The sequence below is a fragment of the Chrysoperla carnea genome, chromosome X, assembly GCF_905475395.1.
Source record: "Chrysoperla carnea chromosome X, inChrCarn1.1, whole genome shotgun sequence".
Lineage (NCBI taxonomy): Eukaryota > Metazoa > Arthropoda > Insecta > Neuroptera > Chrysopidae > Chrysoperla > Chrysoperla carnea.
In genome coordinates, this window is record NC_058342.1 from 27,190,819 (window position 1) to 27,215,671 (window position 24,853).

General features: G+C 29.6%; 1 protein-coding gene across 1 annotated transcript; it reads left to right on the plus strand.

The window, feature by feature from the left end:
- Positions 1–223: 223 nt before the first annotated feature.
- LOC123302139 (protein rolling stone-like) lies at positions 224–24,853 on the plus strand. The gene is made up of 6 exons (XM_044884945.1): positions 224–273; positions 19,357–19,456; positions 21,106–21,355; positions 22,533–22,706; positions 23,140–23,320; positions 24,417–24,853. Exons 2-6 carry the CDS (start codon positions 19,361–19,363, stop codon positions 24,691–24,693), a joined length of 978 nt encoding a protein of 325 aa, XP_044740880.1. The 5' UTR covers positions 224–273; positions 19,357–19,360; the 3' UTR covers positions 24,694–24,853.

A 24,853-nucleotide genomic window follows, 5' to 3' on the forward strand; every position in this document is an offset into this window, starting at 1 on the left:
GCGGAATGTTTTCACAAAATTTTGACTAAAAAAAAACACAGAAAAAAAATGAAATAATTATATCAAATAATAAATTAATTTAAAATGTAAATATAATATAATTATTGAAAATATTTTTAATAATAATATCTTCTTTTTTTTTTTAAATAATTTGGAATTATATTTTTGGTCAGGTATTGTTTGAATAATTATTTAATGTGCGACTGAGTTCATTTTTCATTAAAGTGTTGTTCTGCGATTTATATTATTTACGTTTGAATTTTTTAATAATATGTAAGTCAATATTTGAAATTAAAGTAAATAGATTTTAAGTAATAATTAGCTTAAGTCATAAATAATTATAATTAGCTTAAGTCATAAATAATTTACCTAGTTTATTCTGAGGTAAAACTTGAAATAATTTTGTAATATATAAAAAAAAAAAATTTACAATTCTTTCGAGATTACTTCATCATGGCAAAATGATAAAATTTTATTCTTATCCTAATCTCGAAATGATTGTCGCAAATAAATATATCATTCTAAAAATGATGTTTTTTTTAATTTTCGTATATTCGATTTTTTTCCGTAATGGATTTTCGTATCGATCCAATAATTTTAAATTGAAATAATTTATTTTTATTAAATGTCCCAAGTCTTCTAACATATGAAAAATAACTTAACATAAATTCATTAATTAGAAAATGGAATGAATTTTTCGATTTTTCGAATGTTTCTTACTTTATTTTAAATTAAAAATTAATTAGTACTTAAAATTTGTCATTTTTTTTAATTTTTAAATTTTCTACGGTTCCGCTCAATAAAATAATATAGCATGTAGCTAAACGGAAATCCCATGTTAAGCTTGTTGAGGCGTTACAGAAAAGAAAGACCATTAACTTAAAATTTTGAGAAATTATTCCTAAACATTTTAAGGGGGCACTATTAGCTCAGTTGGTTAAGGCATAACCAATTCCGTCCGCGGTTTGCTTAAGGTAGTGGGTTTGATTCCCGCCGTCACAACAAAATTAATTTAATTAATAGTTGTGATGGGCTGGTGTAGTGGGTATATGCATGCAGGAGGTGCACTCAGCCTCTGAAAATGAGGAGCTGATAAACGAAATTATGAACGGAAAGGGGATAAAACCCATATATGGTATCACAATGGGCTCTATAGCCTAAGTGTGTCCTTCCTGGACAGCCAATATAACGTAAGCAAATATATGCCTTTTTTTGTTAATTTTTAAATTTTCTACGGTTTCGCTCAATAGATCAAATTAAAAAACGTTGGAATTATTCTTAAACATTTTAAGATGCAATTCAATTTTTTTAAATATTGAAAATTATGCAAGATTTTTAAAAATAAATTAATATAGTTCTTCATCTTATGGGAATTAACAAAATTATAGTAAACATCTAATTTTCCAGTCCGGTTTTTATATTAGAACAACTTATAGCAACTTGTAAAGTCAAGGTAGAATCTCCGTAAACCTACTTTTTTACTGAATGAAATTATAGGATAATGTTCAAAAGTTCTTAAGATCTTATTTAAATTATGTGACTTTTAGTCAACTGGTACATTTAACTCCAAAAAAAAACCAATTTTGATAGCGAATATATTTTTTAATTGATAACAAACAAGTTTAGATTTAGCAATTCTTAAGAAGACGATTGTTTTTAACATTCATTCATAATTTTATTTCATTGTGTAAAAAAGTAGGTTTACGGAGATTCTACCTTGACTTTACAAGTTGCTATAAGTTGTTCTAATATAAAAACCGGCATTTTTGCATAATTTTCACATAATTAATTAATATTTATTACGACGAATTTTTTTGGTAGTAAAATGACGGTTCTCCAAAAAAAATAAATAAATAAATAACAATTTATAAATATGCACCTGTGTGTTTATAATTTGTATATGTATACACACGATGTCTAAGTATTATGTACAGTTTGTTGTCATAAATATGAGCATATTTTGAGAAATTTTGCTATAACGGATTTTCTGTCTGAATGGATTTTTTATGAGATGTACCATAGCTGAACAGATATATAGAAAAGTATAAACTATTGTCTTTCATCATGACAAAACTTCTACACCGATTTTTATGAATTTCGACAAGGAAATGGCTTGCATGTGGCTGTATAAGTATATTGATGCACAGCCACACTTAGTCATTACTGTAGATATTTTCATACTTATTGAAATTTGAAAAGAATGTAGCCAAGACTGGATTTAGGTATAAACATGGGCTGAATCGATGTGGATAAAAATTGAAGGGTAGATTATAATTTGCATCATGAGATAAAATATCCCACGCAGGCGAATTCAGATTATTAAAAATTGAGCCCAAAATTTGTAGCGATTAGAAATATTAGAGAGAAGAAATAGTAACAAAAATCGTGGTATATACGTATGATACATCGACAAAAAATTGCTCAAAAACGAAAGTATATCCTGGGTTAAAATTTTAAACGTATTTTTGACTCAATTTCATGGGCTAGGAAAATTGGTAAAATTTTAAGCCGTGATTACTTCTTTAGTTGGAGATAATATTTGGATAATCAGTGATATGTTATATAATAATTATAGATAGATATTTCATTGAAAATTTATTGAAAATTGATAAAATTTATATTGTCGTCATAAAAACATAAAAGTTAATGGGAAATATTGAAGATTTTTCATTTGCAAAATGTATAGATAATCAAAATTTATCATTTTTAAAATATACAGAGTTGTGTCATGATTTTTACAAGTGAGTCACAGTCATTTTTAAAAATATTTGCATAAAATGCCTCCTTTGAATGTGTATGAACTGATTGAGATGGAATTTAGTAGACAGTTTAAATCTGAATTAACACATAATATACTTTATTTCTTTCTGGACCCAATTCTGTTCAAATAGTTCATAGAGTGGCGGCCTGAAATTGATCAACCCACTTTTTCGGTAGCACAACAAACCCTATAGCAGGCATGGGCAAACGGGACTTACAGAAGTCCCACGGACTCTTAACTTAAAATACGAGTAAGACAGAGAAACAACATTTTGTTTCTACCTATCTTATTACAATTCGAGAAACTGAGATAGGTACAAGAGTCGTATACTTGTCTCACTTCCTCCTCTATGAGCAATGCTGACTTGGATAAAGAGACACACAATAAAGTTTATGACACAGAATAAAGTTATAACAATGGTGACTTCGACTTAAAATAAGACATCCAATCTAACCTAACTCAAATAGTTCATAGAGTGGCGGCCTGAAATTGATCAACCCACTTTTTCGGTAGCACAACAAACCCTATAGCAGGCATGGGCAAACGGGACTTACAGAAGTCCCTCGGACTCTTAACTTAAAATACGAGTAAGACAGAGAGACAACATTTTGTTTCTACCTATCTCATTACTATTAGAGAAACTGAGATAGATACAAGAGTCGTATACTTGTCTCACTTCCTTCTCTATCAGCAATGCTGACTTGGATAAAGAGACACACAATAAAGTTTATGATACACAATAAAGTTATAACAATGGTGACTAAGACATCCAATCTAACCTAACTTAACCTAACCTAACCTAATTGTGAGTTGACAACAGGTATAAAAGGTACAATTGCATATAATTAAAATGAAATATATAAAGATGCATTAAAATAAAATTCTCATAAAATTTATCAGTTTAATTAATATAATCATGATTTATATATATTATTGTTATTATTATTCAAGTTAAAGTGGTGTGCTATTGAATGAAATTGAAATTCATTAATATTTATTTATTAATTTAAAACTACTTATCTATATAATTCTGTATATTTGAATTAATTTAACATACGAATTTAATTTAATATACCTATATTCAATATACGACCGCCTTGGAATTCTTGCATAATCAAATTCCTTTTTTAAATTGCAATTTTCTCATGTCTTTTTATACCATGTATATATGATATATACATAGTATATTAAATTTAGTCCCAAGTTTGTAACGCTTAAAAATAATGATGCTAGGAAAAAAATTTTGTCATAGGTGTTCACTATATCACCTAATTTGTCCATTTCCGGTTGTCCGTCCGTCCGCCCGTCCGTCTGTGGACACGATAACTCAAAAACGAAAAAAGATCTGAACAGTGTACTCAGGACGTAAAAAGTGAGGTCAAGTTCGTAAATGAGCATCATAGGTCAATTGGGTCTTGGATCCGTAGGACCCATCTTGTAAAGTTAGAGATAGAACAAAAGTTTAAATGTAAAAAATGTTCCTTATCAAAAAAAAACATTTTTTTATCTTAAAAAACTTTTGTTTGAAACATTTTTTCGTAAACATCATTGTTTACCCGTGAGGGCGCCAATTAGGCGGAAATTTTATAATATGTACTATACTTGATTATCAGTTATGTATGTGTCACATGTATGTATGTGTAATATGATAAATCAACACTGACTATACATGGTATTTCAACAAACTTTTTAACTCAGTCAATTATTTGTTTTCACTTGTTTACACATAAAATTAATTTCTGTTACTTATTATTTGTGAATTTTCTTAAGCCAGTTAAATTTTAATAGCGATTTTTCAATAAATTTTCATAGTTAATGAATATTAGAAGTAAAAATATTAGAAGAAAAACTATAAGTTATTCATTCTTAAAGCACAGACAGTTTGTTTTCTCTTGAATAAATAATATAAAGGAATTACCATAATATTTTACTAGCAATTATCCGCCCGCATCGATGGGCAATCTCAACAACGATCACCGCGTTTTGGCCTTCACTTCTTTTGTCTTAACTTATTTCCCCTTGTAATTCCTAGGTTTTAATTATTTATTATTACTATTTGGTGCGGTATCCCAATTTTTCTAGAAAATAAAATATAGCCCGTGTTACTCGCTGATAACGTAGGTCATTCTATAGGTGAAATAATTTTTAAAATAGGTTTAGTAGTGTATTCAAAAATAACAAATTTGCATACAAACTTTCATCCCCATTTTCACCACCTTAGGAGTTAAACTTCCAAAAATTCGTTCTTAGTAAGTGTCGCAAATCGCGCAATGAATAACGAATAATAATAATGGGGTTTTAAAAAATTAATTGATTAAATAATTGAATTTCTTGGAAATATACATAATTGATTTTCTTCCAAATATACTGTGTAGGTTTAAGTGATGGTCTCAAAGAGAACTGCATGCAATTGCAAACTGCCGCATGCGACTTGCCATATAATTGCTTTAAATGATCTATGAAATTCATATATACTTGTGGCTTTTTTGTGAATAATTTTAGATAACTTGCGTTTTCGTATCAGTCGTAATATAATAGAAAAGTCGATTTAAATAGTATAGATCGATTTCTAACAGTGTTGATAATTTCAAAAGTGTATTTAGACCGAGAAACGGGGCACAAAAAAATGATCAAAGTTCGAAAAATTTGAGCAGTAAGTCGGATTTGAATGCGGTTTCTGGCATTCGATTCGTTAAAGCGTCAGAAAATTATGTGACCTATTCTGATTTATAAGCAATTAAAAATATGCAATTAGCATCATTAATATGCATTGTATAATTTTTAATTGACCGTAAATATTAAATTCCTTGATGAAAATGATTCCAAACTTTTTACCCGGGGGTTTTTTGGTCGCTGAACACGAATATCGAAACAGAACCATTGCACCAGGTACCTCTGAGACCAATTCTGTCACGATATTCGTGTTTAGCGATCAAAAAACCCTCGAGTAATGAGTTTGGAGTTTATATAACAAATTTCCCGAAAACTCCACTCGACGACGAGAAACCGTTTACCTTGAGCACCAGGTACCTCCGAGACAAATTCTGTCACGATATTCATGTTCAATTGAATTGTGAATTTAATATTTACGATCAATTTAAAATGCAATTATTAAACGCATATTAATTATGCTAATTTCATATTTTTAATTTCTTATAAATCAAATTGGGTCACAAAATTTTCCGACGCTCTAAAGAATCGAATGCCGGAAACCGCATTCAAATCCGACTTACTGCTCAAATATTTCGAACTTTATTCCTACGTTTCTTCGTCTAATTCGTAAACATTATCAAAAACTGTTTTTAAGATTTACCTTTAATAGACCATCGAAGACCACCCAAGTAATTTAACCCGGATACAAAAAATAATAATCCCAACTTAAAAAATTCCTTTTTGAATGCCTTCTTTTAAGTTTAAATAATAACATATAACAAAATGAGCAATGTTATTTATTCTTTTCTTATTCAATTTACCACATATTTCATGACTTCATGTGGGTAATTACACCACTCACATGTACTCATACCGTACATCAAAGACAGGCATCAATAATTTATAGGTATTCCTTGACTACCATACATACTTTATTCATATTAAAAAAAAACTCATGAGCATCAGAGTTCCATCACTTAAGTCCTATTTTCCCCTCATTAGATGATTTTTATTGAAATGGTATTTTTTTGTCATTTCATGTTTAAGAGAAATAAAATAAAGTATTTATTTATATAAGGATGAATTCTTGTTGACTTCGAGTTATGTCTCAACTCGAAGTCAACAAGAATTCATCCTTATATAAATAAATACTTTATTTTAATGAGGGGTTATTGAAATAAATACCACGATACTCGAAATAAAATTGCGAAACGAGATAGATTAAAATATCAACTTTCTAATCCATCTGTTCCTAGGTTATACTGCTTACCGAAAATTCATAAATCAGACAATAGTTTTAAACCAATAGTTTCTGGCATTAACGCTCCTTCCTTTAAAATTGCTAAATGGCTTGTTTCGGAATTTAATAATCTATCTAAGACAAATTTTCACCTCAATTTTATAGGGCTATAAAGGTGCGCCAAACAGTGAAAATCTTAAAAAAAAATATATTTTAAGACTTGCAATTATCTTCAAATGACCGGTGGTACGTCTCTTTACTTGTCGACAATTCATCAACAATCATTCATCCAAAGACAATACACCCAATGAAAATACATCCATAAATCAAATTACCCACGACCAATCACTTATCGACAATACAATAAATATTTCTTTTCTAAATTCCTGCTGGCCATGTATTTAATGAGATTGAGTTAGCACCTTAGACCATTAAGTACATAGACAGAGCATCGCCGATCTTTTCGTACAGTGAGAGGTGTGCCAACATCTGAGGTAATCGCTTGGATCAGTTAGGAACATTTATCAAAAAATACATTTATTAAAATAATATAGGGACATTTATCAAAAAAAACATAAATTGAATTTCAAATTTTAATATCACAAAATGTTTTACATAAAACAACGTGATTTTACTGAACTTTTTCGCTTTTTGACTTAAAAAAATACTTATCACGTATCAATTTACATTCTTTTTTACGAATCTACAAAGACAAGTATGATAACATTATTTTGTTTTGACATTTCCACACCGTCCCAATGATGAATTTGACCCAAGCAATTACCTCAGATGTTGGCACACTTTAAATCGTTCGACGCTCAGTCCATGTACTTAACGATCTAAGGTTAGCACAGGTTTGGAGATTTTTAACCTTTTTGTAGACTCTGTTATTCCGTCCACTCTGTGATTCACAGATTGGCCATGCCTCTGTGATTAATATGCATATGCGTTCTGCGTGATGGCAATCCCTCGAATGGGGTTGAGTTAGCACGTGTCGGCCGGTTTTTGATTCTTGCATTATCTCTGTGATTTTGTCTACTATCTGATCCACGGATAGGTCATATCTCTACTTGGAGCGAGATTTGATTTGAGGATGTATTATCGCGGGTGATCCGGTCTGCTGGTGATTTGTAACAAGTGATATATTGCGGTTGAATTGATTTGCGAATAAATTGTTACCCAAATTACTGAAATCAAATCCTGTTTTAATACCCACGTAATTAATTTTCTTTTTTTTAAATTTGGAGTTCTTTTTAAATTATCTTTTTAATAATAATGGGGGGTTTAACCTCCGTTTTTTGTGACGCATGCCTAAACACAGAGGCCACCCACATGATTACTTGTTAGTCTTTATTTATTCCATTACAAACATATTTACAATTACATTTTTGATATGGGTGGAGTCGGTTATTTCGTTCTTATCCAAGTGACGACAATGTGATCAATTCTGCACTCCCATTAATTATAAATTGTTCACACTGCCGCTGCCTGGATTCGAACCCGCAACCTAAGTCTAAATAGTCCAACGTTCTAAGATTAGCATCTTAGATCGCTCGGCCATTTAGGCTCTTTCTTATCTTTTTAATCATATGAATAATTAATGTGTTCAAAACATCAATAAAACAAAACTATTATATTTGTAGGGTTAAAAAAACGGATTTATAACGCATCCTCACCACTTCCCGTTACCTTGAATACAATTCATAAGTCTATATTTTCGAAGAAAAAATGGCTAATAAGTTTTAAAAGTAGTGTACTTTAATACCTACTACTTATACTTAAAAATTTCAAATTAACACTATATCACAGAATATCATATTGCGTTCTTGCGTGTTTTTTAATCTCAAATAACATTCATGTTACTATACTTTAAATTAGACATTATTGATTTTATAAAATAATAAAATAAATGTTAATATAGTTAGGATTCAAGAAAACCAAGTTGAAATGTTAAGTTGGTAGTGTTTTTATGTAATCAAACTGTGTGGTGCGAAAGAAATAAAATACAACAATAACAAAAAAATAACTGTTTAAAATATTAAAGAAATATGTATTTATAACAATTAAAAAATGTGTTAATTACAAATTAGGAGTACGCATGGTTCAGTTTTTTTTTACGATATGTAAGTACCGCTCTCACAAAATCAATTTTGTTTAAAATGGTAGTCTACAACCTCCCACTCTTCGAATGAATTAATTGGGAGATGGAGGGGGTAATCCATATCACAAAATCGTTAGAATAAGGTGTTGTTTACTACTCGTTTAAAAATTAGTACTTGGATGATCGAGCGTTACTCGGCATTTTTTTAGTTGAAAAGACCAAAGAGGTTCTATATAACATAGAGACTTAAAAGTTTAGGAAACGCAGTAAGTGAATTATTGACCGTTAAAAAGAGACCGAAAAAAGGGGAACCACCTCCCCTTCTTGTCTCGCAGCCTGACAAAGCGAGAATATTAATATTTTGAATTATTGTATAAACACGTGCATGGCTGTGTATTACATAAAGGTCATATAAGACAGACGAAGACAGCTACACGCATACTTTTTTAAGGTCTCTCTCTATAACGATCAACTTTACGGTTCTATGTTATTACTTCTATGGAAAAGACACAATTTTTATCACTAATATAAGAATCATTTTAAATGTTTTCACACAAAAACCAATTTGAATGTCTCGGTAATGTACTTTATTTCGTCTCCAATAGATGTCAGGAAGAGTCATATTTTGCAGTCAATGTTTCAGTTATTCCTGAAAACACAGATAAAAAGACGTTTCCTACAAATTTAATCCAGCTAGATCAATTCCTCACCCGAAAAATCTCTTGCATACTAATTTTCAGGAAAATCGTTGGAGTCGTTTCCGCGATTGATGATATTTTGGTTTTTGCGTTTTTTTTTTAAATGTTTTTGGAAATTTTGTCGGTTTTTCTTTTTCTATTTTGCAATAACTAAAAATAGCTCAAATTTCATGACCATCTGAGCTCTCTATTACTGCTCAATAAGTGCGGTTATTACATAGAACGGTTTTTTTTACTGTATATACGAAAATAAGTTTCATCTAGATTCTAGAAGAATTTATGTAGTAAAACTAATAATATTACATCCGGTTAACAACTGAGGAAATTTTAATATAAAAAATTTTCTTGAATAATCAGTCAAGGAAGTACGATCATCAAGGCAATTTTAATTAAAAAGCTAAATTTTTTTTTATATGAAGTTGGAAGTCTAAATCAATTCTGAAAATTTTAGGGGGGGGGGGTGGGGTTTGTTCGATTATTTAAATAAAAATGACTTCAAAAATAGGCATATTTAACATTTTATGGTAAAACGGTAGATGAATGATATCTTTTCATAGATTTCTTCAAAACTAGTCGGTGGAAATAAAAAAAAAAATATTTAAATTGTAAAAACCTTAATAAATTATTGCAAACAAAAAAAACCCGCTGTGCCCGACTAATTAAGGATGTATAAGCACGGCAGTGGGGACACAAATTAATAAAAATATTTATTTTCCATTTTGATGATGAATTATGTTACAAATTTTTGATAACTGAGTAATTTTCTAAATATCGAAAATTAAACACTTCTACATTCATTAAGTTATAACAAAATTCATCATGAAAGATGAAAATAAGGTACAAATAATTTTAATCCTAATTCTTAAATTGCCTTGGTGCTCAAACTATCTTAATTAAGGACGTTGCTCCTCTACAATATTCTTAAAAAGTTTTTGATTATATAAACAATACGAGTATATGAGCTTGTAGTGAAATTTGGTATAATTTTTGTCTAGTACTTTACCAGTTGAAGCTTCACACACGCAATACTCAGCTTGTGATCACATTACTCTACTATAGTTGACTAGAAGATGGTAATATTTCTACTACACAAACAAAAAAAATTATAACTTCAATTTTTCCGAAATATGTCAGTTTTAATCGCAACTATCTCATAAATGCTGTGGTAAATCGCTTTTAAATTTTTTAATTGTTTTTTTAATTTCTTAATACATTTTAATCGCGGAGCAAATATCTTTACTATGCGAAAAATGTTCTATATATAAGTGCATAAACCACGATAACTTCAACCTTGAAGTGAAAAAGTATGCAAATTGAATTATTTGTGTTTCCCTGTGAGATTCGAGTTAGTATGTTTATAGACGGGAAAAACGGTGAAATAGAAAATTACGGAACGATTTATTACATTCTTTATGGTAGTTTTAGTATATATTTTATTTATGGATGTTTTTCCATGGTTGGGAAAAAACTATTATTGTTTTTGATGGTAAAAATAGTTCAGTATGGTGCCAAGACTGTTGGACTTCAGTATCTTAAGTACCTTAATAATATTTTTTGTTCGTAAATTTTTAGTTTTCATTAAAATTGCATTATATATATTTAGAAGAACGTTAAAATTACAAATATTTTAAATTTAATTAGTGACCATATGATTCTTAGTAATAGTACTCAAAAATTGCATTTTAGTACATTTTTAAATTTTTAAAATGGGTTTGAAGTTCTTGTCTTGTGTGATGTAATTTTAATTACTAAGGTTTCTTTTAAAATGCAACTCAAAATACAGCTATTTTGCAACTCAAAGTGACGACAGTCACGATTTATTATATCATGTATATGAAATATACCAAGGTATACTATGTTTAGTCCCCAGTTTATAACGCTTAAAAATATTGATACTATGAACCAATTTGTGGTATAGGTGTTCATAAAGTCATCTAATTAGTCCAATTCCGGTTGTCTGTCTGTCTGTCATCTGTTTATCCATCTGTCATCACGATTACTAAAAAACGAAAAGAGAAATCAAGTTTAAATTTTTATAGCGTGCTTAGGACGTAAAAAGTGAAGTCGAGTTCGTAAATGAGCAACAGGTTAATTGAGTCTTGTAAACCGTTAGAGATAGAACAAAAGTTTAAAGGTACAAAATATTCCTTATAAAAAAATAAAAACTTTTGTTTGAAACATTTTTTCATAAACATCATTGTTTACCCGTGAGAGCGCAAATTATGCGCAAATTGTATACTATGTATTATGTGGGAATATCAGTTATATATGTGTGACATGTATGTGTGTGTAATGTGATAGAGTAAGCAACACTATACATGGTATTTCAACAATTAACTCAGTCAATTGTTTGTTTTCGCTTGTTTTTCTAATAAATTTGATTCTAAAATACTAAGGTTCTTTATTTTACAATTTTACAATAATTTGTTTTATGTATTTTGGCCCCAGATACAATTTAAAATCATAAATCCTGCTTTGAGGAAAATATTCGATATTTAAAAACACTCTAGAACGCGACTTTCTTTTGCATGTAGTGACAGTCACATTTTCATTTTGTTAAATAAATCCAGTCACGTATCGAATCACCCTTATGACAAAACACTGGCGAAAATTTCAAAAATTTGTTTTTATTGGTTCTTATGACGAATGATTTCCTTGTGTCTTTTGGCCTGCACGTCCTGAGTCAAATGTCGATAATTTCATGACCTTTTCTACAGAACTTTCAATTCAACCTCATTTCCTTGAATTATTTTTGTTTAAAACATGCATGAGCAAGTGTGGCTTAGAGAAGCCACTCAGACTTCTGTAACTAACATACTAGTAAGACAGTGTCAACCAATAACATGAATAAGACAGAGATACAACATTTTTTTTCTACCTATCTCATTACTATTAGAGAAACTGAGATAGGTAGAAGAGTCGTATACCCGTCGCACTTCCTCCTCTATGAGCAATGCGGACTTCGATAAAGAGACACACAATAAAGTTTATGACACACAATAAAGTTATAACAATGGTGAATTCGACTTAAAATAACTCGCCCATGCCTGGTTTAAAAGTAACATGAGTAAAATTTTAACATTTTATTTAATAACAAATAAATTTTCCAATGAATCTCACTCATGCATGTTCTCAAAGTGATGTTATATTATTCATAATAAATAAAATATGTACTTAGGTTTAAGTTTTTTGTTTACCTACCAAATTACAATAGATTTCTATCATTGACTTGTAGGGAAAACCCGAGAATGTTTGTTCAACAAAATATTAACTTTCAAATATTGAAGTTAAAAAATGTGTTTACTTTTAGCAAAAATTTAGTTTTATCTTTGTATTGTTAAAATTTATATTACATGGCACAAATCGTTCTTTTGTTTTGTTTTGTTTTGTTTTTTTTTTGGAATTTTTAAGAGTAAGCTATTATTTTAAAAATTGTCTTTTTAGCGAATTACTGATTATATATTTCAATAATTTCTTTTTGCTGAAAATTTAATAAATAGTGTCTATTGTCAGTTTTATCGCAAGTGATTTCTTTAAATTTATTTTCAAGTTTAGCTAGTGGCGGATTTAAGGAAAAGGGCTCAGCGAGCAAAATCTGTAAATAGGGCCTTTTTTTTTAGTCCTTGTTAATCATCTTGGTGCCTCTTTGTGGTGCCATTTCCTACAAATTTGTTTTTTTCTTTTTTTTTTCTTTTTGGTTTTCGTTTATGAACTTCGTGCTCCTTTGCCGTGTCTTTTTGTGCAAATTTATCTATTCCCCTCTTTTTTTAGTCTTCGTAAATGCACTTCGGGGGTCCCTCTTGTTGTGCCCTGCCTCGGCTTAGTGGGTAACAGCTTCTTGCCACTGAGCTCAGCAGTAAGGATATCAAATGAAAGTTTTCTGATTATAAAAAAACTGGAATTAAGATATCAATGGCGGATTTCAGGAAGAAGATTTATGGACAATTTTTTCTGAAAGATTGACAACGTATAAATCAATTTGTAGCCCAAATTTCCTGGTGTTGAACGTTCAATAAATCCAGTCGTATTATTCCAAGGCAAACCCACACTGAAGGAATTTTACAGTACACTTAAAATTTTTTTTAAACAAAAATCTGAAATTTTTTTATCTGTAAATTAATTAATTAAATTTAGATAACATCCAACATCATTAGTAATCAAATTTATGTAATTATTTAATTACTAAAAATTTTAAAGAATCGTCTTTGGACTCTGCCCGTGTTGGCGGACGAAAATGTTCGTGATTTTTTTTTTTGTCTTTTGTCTCCATCGAAAATGTTGTTTATTTTTTTATAAGCAACATTTTCTACATTTAAATTTTTGTTATATCTCTAACGACTTGCAAAATGGGTCCTACGGACCCAAGACCCAGTTAATCTATATTGTTCATTTACGAAATCGACCTCACTTAGTGTGCGTGTTGTCAGACGGACAGACATGCAACCAAAAATGGATTTTATGACCACCTATACCAAAATTTTATTCGTAGCATCAATATTTTTAAGTGTTATAAACTTGGGACTAAATTAAGTATACCTTGATATATTTCACATATACATGGTACAGAAATCTGTGCATAATAATGTATTCAATATTAATAAATATTATAATAATTATAAAAAAAATAAAAATTGCCGTTGACCATGATTCTAAATAGCATTTAAATCAGTTATTTGTTGGTAATACAGGTAGTTCTGAGTAGTAATAGTGGGTAATAATAAATGTTTATTGTTTACGTAATAATTAAATAAAAAAATATAAATAAATAATTACTACAATCCAAGATCATATCAAACATATCAAATATGTACTTATAAATAAATATTTATGTTATTTAAAATTATAGTATTTCAAAATTAAAATGCAAGCTTTGATTAAAAAAAAAAAAAAAAAATTGACATGAATAAAATTCATGAAATAGTTCTGAATTACTAGTAAATAGATAAGTTCTATAAACTAATAAATTTTCGGCATCTCAGCTAAAATACTGTTGTTCTTAACTATTTCTAGTTGGCCCTGAAAATAATTTACAATCAAAGTGTCAAATTAGCAGGAAACTGCATGTGTTAAGGGAAATTTTTTACTACGAAGTTATCCAAGGCCATAAATTAAACTAATGCAGTTTATTTTTGGAGTTTACTCCTTACAAATCGATTTTCCGATAAAACGAAGTAAAATTTAATGATTGAATGAATTGAATTATAGTAATGCATGTGTATAACTTGTACACTTGTGTGCTGTCGACAAAGCATCTATTGTTTGAAACTTACCTTAACCTGACGGAGGAAACACACAGTGTTGTTTGTTATCCACTGATACAGAATGCCTATCTACATAGCTACTGAGCGATATATAAATTTTACTACATACTATATATAACAGATAAAGCATCTATTGTTTGAAACTGACGATAACCTGAGGGACATTGCATACTATACACCACTTAAGGAGTAAACTCCAGTTGTGCGTTGAATCTGACACATACAATTTTTTGTCTTACTTTGGTGACATATTATTTTATTTAGCCAAAAATATATTAAAAATTTGTTCTTAGAACTTATCCCTAGGGTTTTATATCAGGATCCTGTACAATGTAAAACAAGCGAATATTCAATGATTCAATGACTCGTGTGAAATCACTTTTTGGGTAACATCAATAACTACGAAAATATGAAAAATTTAAATGTACAAGTAAAAAGAAAGGAAAATGACACTTGGTGATGTCATAGCCTGCAATTGTTAAGGAAGTTTTTTTGCAAGAATAAAATAGAAAAAATTGTTTAATTGCTTATAAATGGATATCTTTTATGTTTATCAATCGATTTTAACTATGATTTCAGATTGTTTCACCTATTCTAGCACATTTTCAAATTTTAACGAAAGATAAAGTGAAATCGACATAAGGGCAAAGACCTATTATGCATATGAAAGAGATAAAATTTAAAATTGGATGATTTTTACTCTTACAAACTCAATTTTATTCAAATTAATAATAACCTCTAATGGCTAGATTAACCTTTTTGATTTGGCAATTATTTATTTTAAATTATTATTTTTTAATTACCAATAAAATGAAAGTAATTTCCCTCCCAAGGTAATTTTTTAATTAACATGGCTTTTATACATGCACGTATAGATCTGTAATTCGTCTTTCGATAAGATGTGTATTTTTCATTTTTCGTTCGATGACTAAATCTAAAAGTAATCCGAAAAGAGTAGCAAGTGGTATATTTAATTGGTTTACGCATTCCAATTGACGTGTAGGAAAGCCGCGGGCACCATTCAGTTTGGATATAATTTACAAATAACTGAGTGTTTATAAAAAATAATAAGTGTAACTGTAAACTTAATTTTATGTGAATCAAAATTTTTTTTAGTTTTTAGTCCAATTAATATAAATATAACATCGGTCACACTGAAACATTCAATTTCCTTTGATTATTGTATTAACAATTAAGGAAGTTTTTTTCACCAACCTGTCTTGCTATGTGCGTTCACAGGGAAACAGTGTGTAAATTTTAATTATTTTAAATTAATAAGAAAATTTAATTAATAAAGAAAATTTTTTGAAATTCTGTTTAAATAATTAACTGTAAATAGTTTCAAGTATACTCGATACTTTTTAAACTTAAAATTCAACGAAATTAATTCGAGAACAGTATTTTTATACCCTGTATATACGTTGTTTATATCAATTTATACTAAGATTAGTCCTAAGTTTTTAACATTTAAAAATTTTCATGCTACGAACAAAATTTTGGTATATGTGTTCATAAAATCACTTAATTAGTTCATTTTCGGTTGTCTGTTCGTCTGACCGTTGTCAGTCTGTCTGTCTGTCCGTCATAAACGAAAAGAGATATCAAGCTGAAATTTTTATTAGTCATAAGTGAATTTGAGTTCGTAAATGAGCAGTATATAATTGGGTCAATTTTTTTCGGATCAATTTTTTTTAAATTCATTCAAACAATATGAAAGTATGACAAAAAAATGTAACACCTTGGCCAAGAATCGAAGCTAGACACATTTTTACAAGCTTTTATTTAGTTTCACCTGTCTCATTGTCTGCCTGAAATCAAATCTTGCAAGTCAAATTTGATCTACTTTCCGGTTTCCGATTGAGCTGAAATTTTGCATGCACATTTAGTTTGGATGACAATGTATGGTAAGGATGTGGCGTCCTGATTTTCCCATCGCTTCCACCATATTTGATATATATACATGTTTTTTATCTTAGATAAAAAAAATTTAATAAAAAATACTTTTTAAGGGACAAGCTTTTATTGTACTAAAAAGTAGAAAAAAAGTTTTATCTATGAGTTACTCATACCCGACTATTTTTAAAAGCTTGAGGCGCTTAATATCAAGAATGAATCGAAAAATAATTAGGCATGTAGAGTAGATGAGGCGTTCCGATTCATTCTTGATATTAAGCGCCTCAAGCTTTTACAAACAGTCAGGTATGAGTGACTCAGATAAAACTTTTTTTCTACTTTTTAGTACAATAAAAGCTTGTCCCTTAAATAGAATTTTTTATTAAAAATTTTTTTTTGTGCATCACATTGCCTTATTAACCGGTCTAATTTTTTTATTCAATTAATAAAAAAAAGTACACAGCTAATTTGATTACCTCGAACCATCAATACTAAATCGTCCACACGATGTTGACATGTGCACTGTTCAGTTTTAGTACATGTACCACATGTGTTTAATATGTCAATGGTTGTTTAATAATACTCAATTGTTGCGTATTTATTATATTATTGAATCATTGAATGAATAAGTAGTCAGACTATATGGACAACAACACGAGACAATCCCTCCAATTTATTTAATATTATGCACAGTCATTTAAAAAGTTTTTTTTTTATTAATTATATAACTAAAAAATAAAAGTGTTGATTTTATATTTGAAAAGTAAACAGCTCTTAAAAATTTATTACGTAGTGTGTTAGTGGACAAATATTATGTATATTATGAATAGTGGTTAAACCACTAATATTTAATAAACCGGGTGATTTTAAATGATTAATGGTAAGCATACATTTAAGGGAACTTTCTCATTTAGAATAGGATATTAGTCAAAAATAAATCATGAAATTTGAAAAAAGTTAAAATTAATGTAAAATATATTTAAATATTCTGATTTCGAGTGATAAAAGCACATTTTTCTTTTAAAATATTAAAATTAAAAATCGTAATTTTTAAACTGTATATCACGTGACCTAAAACGCGGGTAAGCCTTGCTGTGATGTCATAGCGGTATGAGTCATAGACCATCAATTAGTTCAGTGTAGACAGTTGGGTATAATATATCCATAGATAATGAGTATTTATATTTATTATAATCCGATGTCTATGAATATATCTGTTAAACTTATTTGTGTTATTTCGTATAATGATACCTATATTGCGTCATCAAATTGGATGCCCGCGTTTTTGACAGTTTAAAAAAGGTTTAAAATTTAATTTAAGTTTTTGGCAAGAAAGCGTGTGTATTTTTCCGAAATTTATTTCTATTAGCAAAAGTGGAATACCCTATTTTAGACTTATGGTTGAAATTATTTGTACCTTATTTTAAACTTTAATGATGAATTTTGTTATAACTTGAATGTAGACGAAAAATAAGAATAAAAGTTTTCGATATCTACGATTCTACATTCACCTTTGTGCCAAATATTTTACCCAAGACCCCAAATTCTTGAAACCTATTAAAGAAAGGTTAAATTTAACCACAAATTTGATAATAATGTTCCAAGTTTAATTGGATACATACTTGGTTTATCAAGATTGGATAAAATTTGGATGTAATAAAGCAAAATTAAAGTGTTTGGATTTTAATGACGTCATTGAGTTCAAAAAATCTTTTTTTTATAACACAGCCAAATTTTATCCGATTTAAGTGAAATTTTTTTTGAAACCCACAATATTTGGGTTAAAGTTTTCATCCCTGATGGAAGTTTTTTGCTAACATTCAACTTTGTGCTAAATATTTTACCCAAGACCCCAAATTCTTGAAAGCTATTAAAGTAAGGTTAAATTTAACCACAAATTTGAAAAGTATGACCCAAATTTAGTTGGATTACATACTTGGTTTATCAAAATTGGATATAATTTGGATGTGAAAGAGCAAAATTAAATTTTTTGGATTTTGATGACGTCATCAAGTTCAAAAAATCGGTTTTTTTTTATAACACAGCCAAATTTTACCCGACTTTAAAGAAATTTTTTTTTAAACTATACTTGGATCAAAATTTTCATCCCTGATGATAGTTTTTCGCTACCATTCGCCATCTCGGGACCAAGACTCCACATTGTTGAAACATATGAAAGATAGGTTAATTTTGATCACAAATTTGAAAAATATGATCGAAATTTTTTGAGATATCAATACTTGGTTTACCAGAATTGACAAATGGACACTTCTTTTATGAGCTTAATACCAACTCATTGATTTAGAATCAATTCCAATGATTTAGATACAAAATAATAGTTTTGTGCAAATTTTTTGCAATGTACTCCGTCATTATCAATCATTCATAACCACTCCGTATAAATAGTATACCACCAGATCTTATAAAACTTTTTATTGTTACATAAACATTTTTAAAATCTTTTAATAATACAATGGATGTTGATTAGTTTTTTCGGTACAGTGGCTGGTAACGACCAGTGTTTATATTTTTAAATTAGTATGTATGATAATTAGTTCTGTTTTTAATAAAATTATTGTTATAAAATATTTTTATTATCGATATTTTTAAATTTAATTTTTTTAAATTCAAATGTGTTTATATTAAATTAATTAATATAAAAAATTTAATTGAGTGTTTATAAAAAATTAATTTAGGTGTTTATGAGTGAATTATAATTTTTTGTTTAAATTAGTGTATTTTTGTTGCAGAAATATGGTATATAAAATATTTTCACCAAAATTCACCAAACATTTAAAAGTATTATGTGTCAATGAAAAGTTTCAACAGGAACATTTTTATTTATGTCAGGTAAATGTAAATTTTTGTGCGTTTAAGGATGTATGAGCATGACAACAATGTTTGATTTAAAGGCTCAAAATTTGTTTGTAGGTAGTCTTTTACTCAAAGAATATGTGGTTAAAATTTCAGCTTAGGTATCCGTGCAAATTTTTAAGAAAAAAGTCATTAAAAATCGATATAAAATACATTGGCTCTTATGGAGGAATCTCAAAAAACGACATATTTTGGAAGTTTTTGATAATTTTCATTTGGAATGAATGAAAACAAATTTAAAAAAAAACTTTTTAATAGAAAGTAAACATATTAGCAATGAATTAGAAAAGAAAAAAACTAAGTGTCACCGTCCATATAAGGGATCTAAGAGCAGGGTAGATTAAGGGTTGAAATTATTTTTATCTTATTTTCAACTTTGATGATGAATTTTGTTATAACTTCATGAATGTAGACGAAAAATAAGAATAAAATTTTTCGATATGTGTCTTGGTTTTCGAAATATCGAAAGCTAAATAATTAAGCAAAATTTTCAATTTTCGATATTTTGAAAATTAAGCCAGATATCGAAAAATTTTATTCTTACTTTTCGTCTTATATCGTCAAGTAATAATATAAATTTATCATCAAAATTGAAAATATCTATTTTTAAATTTGTGACCCCACTACCATGCTCATACATCCTTAAAAGGATAAGATCACGGATATTACGAAGATCCAAGATCCGTTGACTACGGTTTACCTTCTCCTTCGGGAACAGGTTCTCAGTAAAGATCCCCTCCAGACAGGATTGGAATGCGAACCTGGTCAAGTCAAAGGGCGTCGTTTTTTACTTTAACGGATCTGAGTTAGAGAAGAAGGTAGGTTGTGGGATCTTCTCTGAAGATCTCAATCTGCGTCTATCATTTCGGCTGTCGGATCACTGTAGCGTGTATCAAGCGGAAGTGATGGCTATTCATGAGGAATGTATAAGACTTAACACCCTTAGGTGCAGGAACATTACAATCTTCACCGACAGCCAAGCAGCTCTTAAATCCTTCAGTTCCGTCTATCTAACGTCAAAGGTAGCACAGGACAAATTAAATGAGCTGGACAAATTAATGTAAACCTGGTATGGTTACCAGGACACAGCGACATTCCAGGAAATTACGAAGCCGACTTGCCAGAAATGGCACAATGCTACCGGACATAAGCATTAATAAATATCCGGAAGTTCCATTTGCGAACTGCAAGTTGCTCTTCAAAGAGTATGTCTTAAAAAGGGCCAATCTTAGATGGAGGGAGTAGCGTATTTGTAGCACTACAAGACAGATATGGTCTGAGTACAATCGCAGGCGTTCCGAAGATCTTATATCACTTCCAAAGGCCTCTGTTCGCAAAGTTGTTGCGGCTATTACATGACACTGGTTGGGATCCAAACAAAATGTGATTTTTTGGTTCTTCCTTCAGAACGTCCTTACTTACTTAAAAGCCCTTCGTCAGATTTAAAAAAAATTATTTAATACGTATGAGTTAACAATTAATAACATATCAAAATTCAGATTTTTATCTCTATATTGCCTTAAAATCAACCTTAAGATTGCTTTCTCTATGAATAAAGTATACGTAACTGTCGGGAAATTTTGAAAATTTTACCAGGTGATAATTTTTGATATTTATATTTACAGTGGCAAAAATCCCAAAATATATCAATATGGTTCATGATCTATCGAATTTTAATGACAATCACGACAGTCGGTATTATGATCTTATCACTGATCAATCAACTGGAAGTTGACCCCGATTACACAATTTTCAAATGGTTTATATACATGACACATTGGGGATATTTAATAATTGTATTGCAATTTTTGCTGGCAACATTAATCCATACCTATTATTTTATCAAAGAAAAGTTGCTGGTGAAAACAATATCAGGTAGGACTTATTGACCTATTTTGAAAAAAATTGTGCAAAAAATTTAACAGCTTCAAATCGTGAACAAGTTCTTTAGAATTTTTTTATTGTATTCCGTATTCAATTTTTTGTGGTTTGTGGTTTTATACGGCAAATAATTAAAAAATTGTGTCCATTTAATGGGATTTATAGAACAATTAAGACCCAAGAAATACAAAAGTTTGCATAATTTACGATTGAAACAGTAGATATATTTTCGAATATTGGTATATTTCATCGAAATACCGTTTTTCGTACATAATTTGGAGTGATATTTCAGAAACAATTGGCCTAAGGGTTAACTACATCAGCAATATCGGAGAAAAACGATCTCTCGAATCAATTTTTAAGATTTTCTCGAAAACTACTCGCCCAATCGTCAGATAAACCCAATTTTTGCACATTTTGGTTCAAAATGAGCTTATACATTGAGTTTTATTGAAATCGGAGGAAAATTATTTGTCTCGATTTTTTGCAATTTTCTTAAGGGGTACTCCTTTGGAAAAATCGAAAAAATCATGAATAATTTTTTGTTTCAGAATTTGATAAAACTCAGTTTATAAGGACAATTAGACCCAATAAAATAAAAAATTGGGTTCTTTCGACCATTGAGCGAGTACTTTCTGAGAAAAACGATAATTCGAATCGTTTTTTGACGTTTTCTCGAAAACTACCCGTCCAATCGTCAAATAAACCCGATTTTTGCACATTTTGGGTCAAAATAGTCTTATAAATTGAGTTTTATTAAAATCGGAGGAAAATAATTTTTCTCGATTTTTTTGCAATTTTCTCAAGGTACGTACCCCTTTGGAAAAATCGAAAAAAATTTGAAATTTGATAAAAGTCCTTCTATAAAGTAAGTTTGACCTAAAATTCACAAAAATCGCATTCATTTGACGATTAGACGAATAGTTTCTGGGATCACTTGAAATATTACCCAAAATTCGATCTCTGGGAGCGATTTCTGACAATATCTCAGAACTAATTTGAAACGTTTTTTATCAATACTATCGATTTGTTATTTTCTAAATACACGGCGTTTACGCTACCATTTATATAAACAATTTTTCTAATTTTGATGAATTCAAACTACTTTTAAATACTTTTTGCACGATTTTTCCCAAACACTCGGTATATTAACATAACTGTAATATTAAAGATAAAGAGCAACCATCAACTGCACCAGAAGCAACAAATCAAAACCAAAATGTGGATCTTAAAAAACAGCACAAGATCAATTTAGTATGTAAATTTTATGGAGTAATTCACGCTATGGCCGCAGTACTTGCGATTGGAATCACCGTTTTATATTGGGTTTTAATTTACAATCCAGGTATTTATTTTGTAGGCCTTCATTCAGATTTAAAAAAACCCTTATACCGTCAGCACTCGCATTATGAGCATTTTGCTCACATTTTATACAAATATTTTTATTTCAAGTCCCTCAGAAATTGTGAGAATTTCTCTCATAACGCAAGTAAAGGTGTAAGCAAAAAAATATTAACTTCTGAAATTTTCGGGCCTATTCGTTAAATCAAACTATTTTTAATTAGCTAGAGCATTAACAATAAATATATAATAAATTATGTAGAGGTTATGATTCACAAAGTTAAATAATATTTAATATTTGACGCATGAGCAGAACGTGTAAGCCTATCTCTCATCACGGGACTAAAGATTACCGAACGATGGACACGAGTGCTGACCGATTATTTATAAAAAAAATTATCTTTTTATCAAATAAATGATTAATTATCTGTTTTCAGAAATCCATAAAATCAATTTCATAAATTTGGCAATGCATGCAATGAATTCAATTATAATGTTGATTGATTTAATGTTGGTAGCACATCCGATGTATTTGCTACATGTTATATATCCATTTTTGTTCGCCATTATTTATACATTTTTTACATATTTCTATTATTTAGCTGGCGGTAAAGGAAAGTAAGTATTACAGTTGTTATTTTACTATTACCACTCCCCCTCCCTTCTTTCTCTTACATACAATGAACAAAGCGATCCTGAATGTTGGGTGATAATTAAGAACTCTAAAGCAGGCATGGGCGAGTAATTTTAAGTCGAAGTCACTATTGTTATAACTTTATTGTGTGCCATAAACTTTATTGTGTGTCTCTTTATCCAAGCCCGCATTGCTCATAGAGGAGGAAGTGAGACGGGTATACGACTCTTCTACTTATCTCATCTTCCTTAATAGTAATGAGAATAGTAATAGGTAGAAAAGAAATGTTGTCTCTTTGTCTTACTCGTATTTTAGTTACAAAAATCCGAGGGACTTCTGTAAGTCCCGTTTGCCCATGCCTGCTTTAAAGACTGTAATTACTGCCTTGAGTTACGTTAGCTTGGTGTTCGATTTTAACATTTCTCAAAGTAAATCCGTAATCATGCGTAATGGAAGTTTTTTCTCTTGCTTGCTTTATGACATTTACTTACGTAGGGCACAATTTGAACAGAAACGTTAAGATCAAATACCGAGCGAGCATGGCTCTAAACGTCTAAAGTGGTTAGGGTTGTCATCTCTCCAGATTTGATCGGGAGATCCCAGAAATCTTCAAAATCCTTAGAAAAAAATCAAAGTTTAGTACAGATTTTTTGATTATTTATTTCATATTCAGGTCAATTGGACAGTTCTAAGCAAGTTTTATTTAAAATTATTTGAGGAATACTTATTTAAAATTTTTAATTATGGAAAAACTTGAAATACAAAACAAATTAGATCAAATATTTATATAAATTTCATTATCTCCCGATTTTCAGATTTATTTCCCGCCTTCCCTGAACTTTGAGATGGCAACCCCAAAAGTAATAATATATATTTCATAGAATTGGATGAACTGAGTTTGTGGCCAATATCTCCTTCCCTCACTCTTTCAATTACAACTGATTCAAAGACAGATATTGACGAACCTGTTTTTTCGAACCCTCTTATTTCTCAAGACCCGAATTATTAACTTCATTTCAAGTCTTCCAACAATTTAAATTTAGCTCGTTTTCACAAATGTGTTTTTTTGTTTATTTTTAGGGAGGGTCAACCAAGTATATACGAAGTATTAGATTGGAATCGACCGGTTAAAAGTATTATCGTATCCGTGAGTGCGATTTTATTCGTAGTGATACTATTTTTCATGACATATTTATTAGTTTTCGCACGGAAATATTGTAAGTATAAATGTGCCAAACCAAAGCAAATCGATGATGCACAATCCACGCCAAATAATATACCAACTGTATCTTTAAATGAAGTTACTATAAATAGTATTCAAGAACAACAGATTGGTTCAAATGATATCATAGTTTAAGGGGCAACACCCTATGTAGACTGGTGTTTTTTTGTATCGAAATTTACGTTTTAAACAGGACCTTCCGTTTTACGATACGTCCAAAATTTTTTACTACGATTTGATGTATCGTTCTCGAATGCGAAGTTCTGTAGAGTGTGAATCGATCTTGGAGATTGTT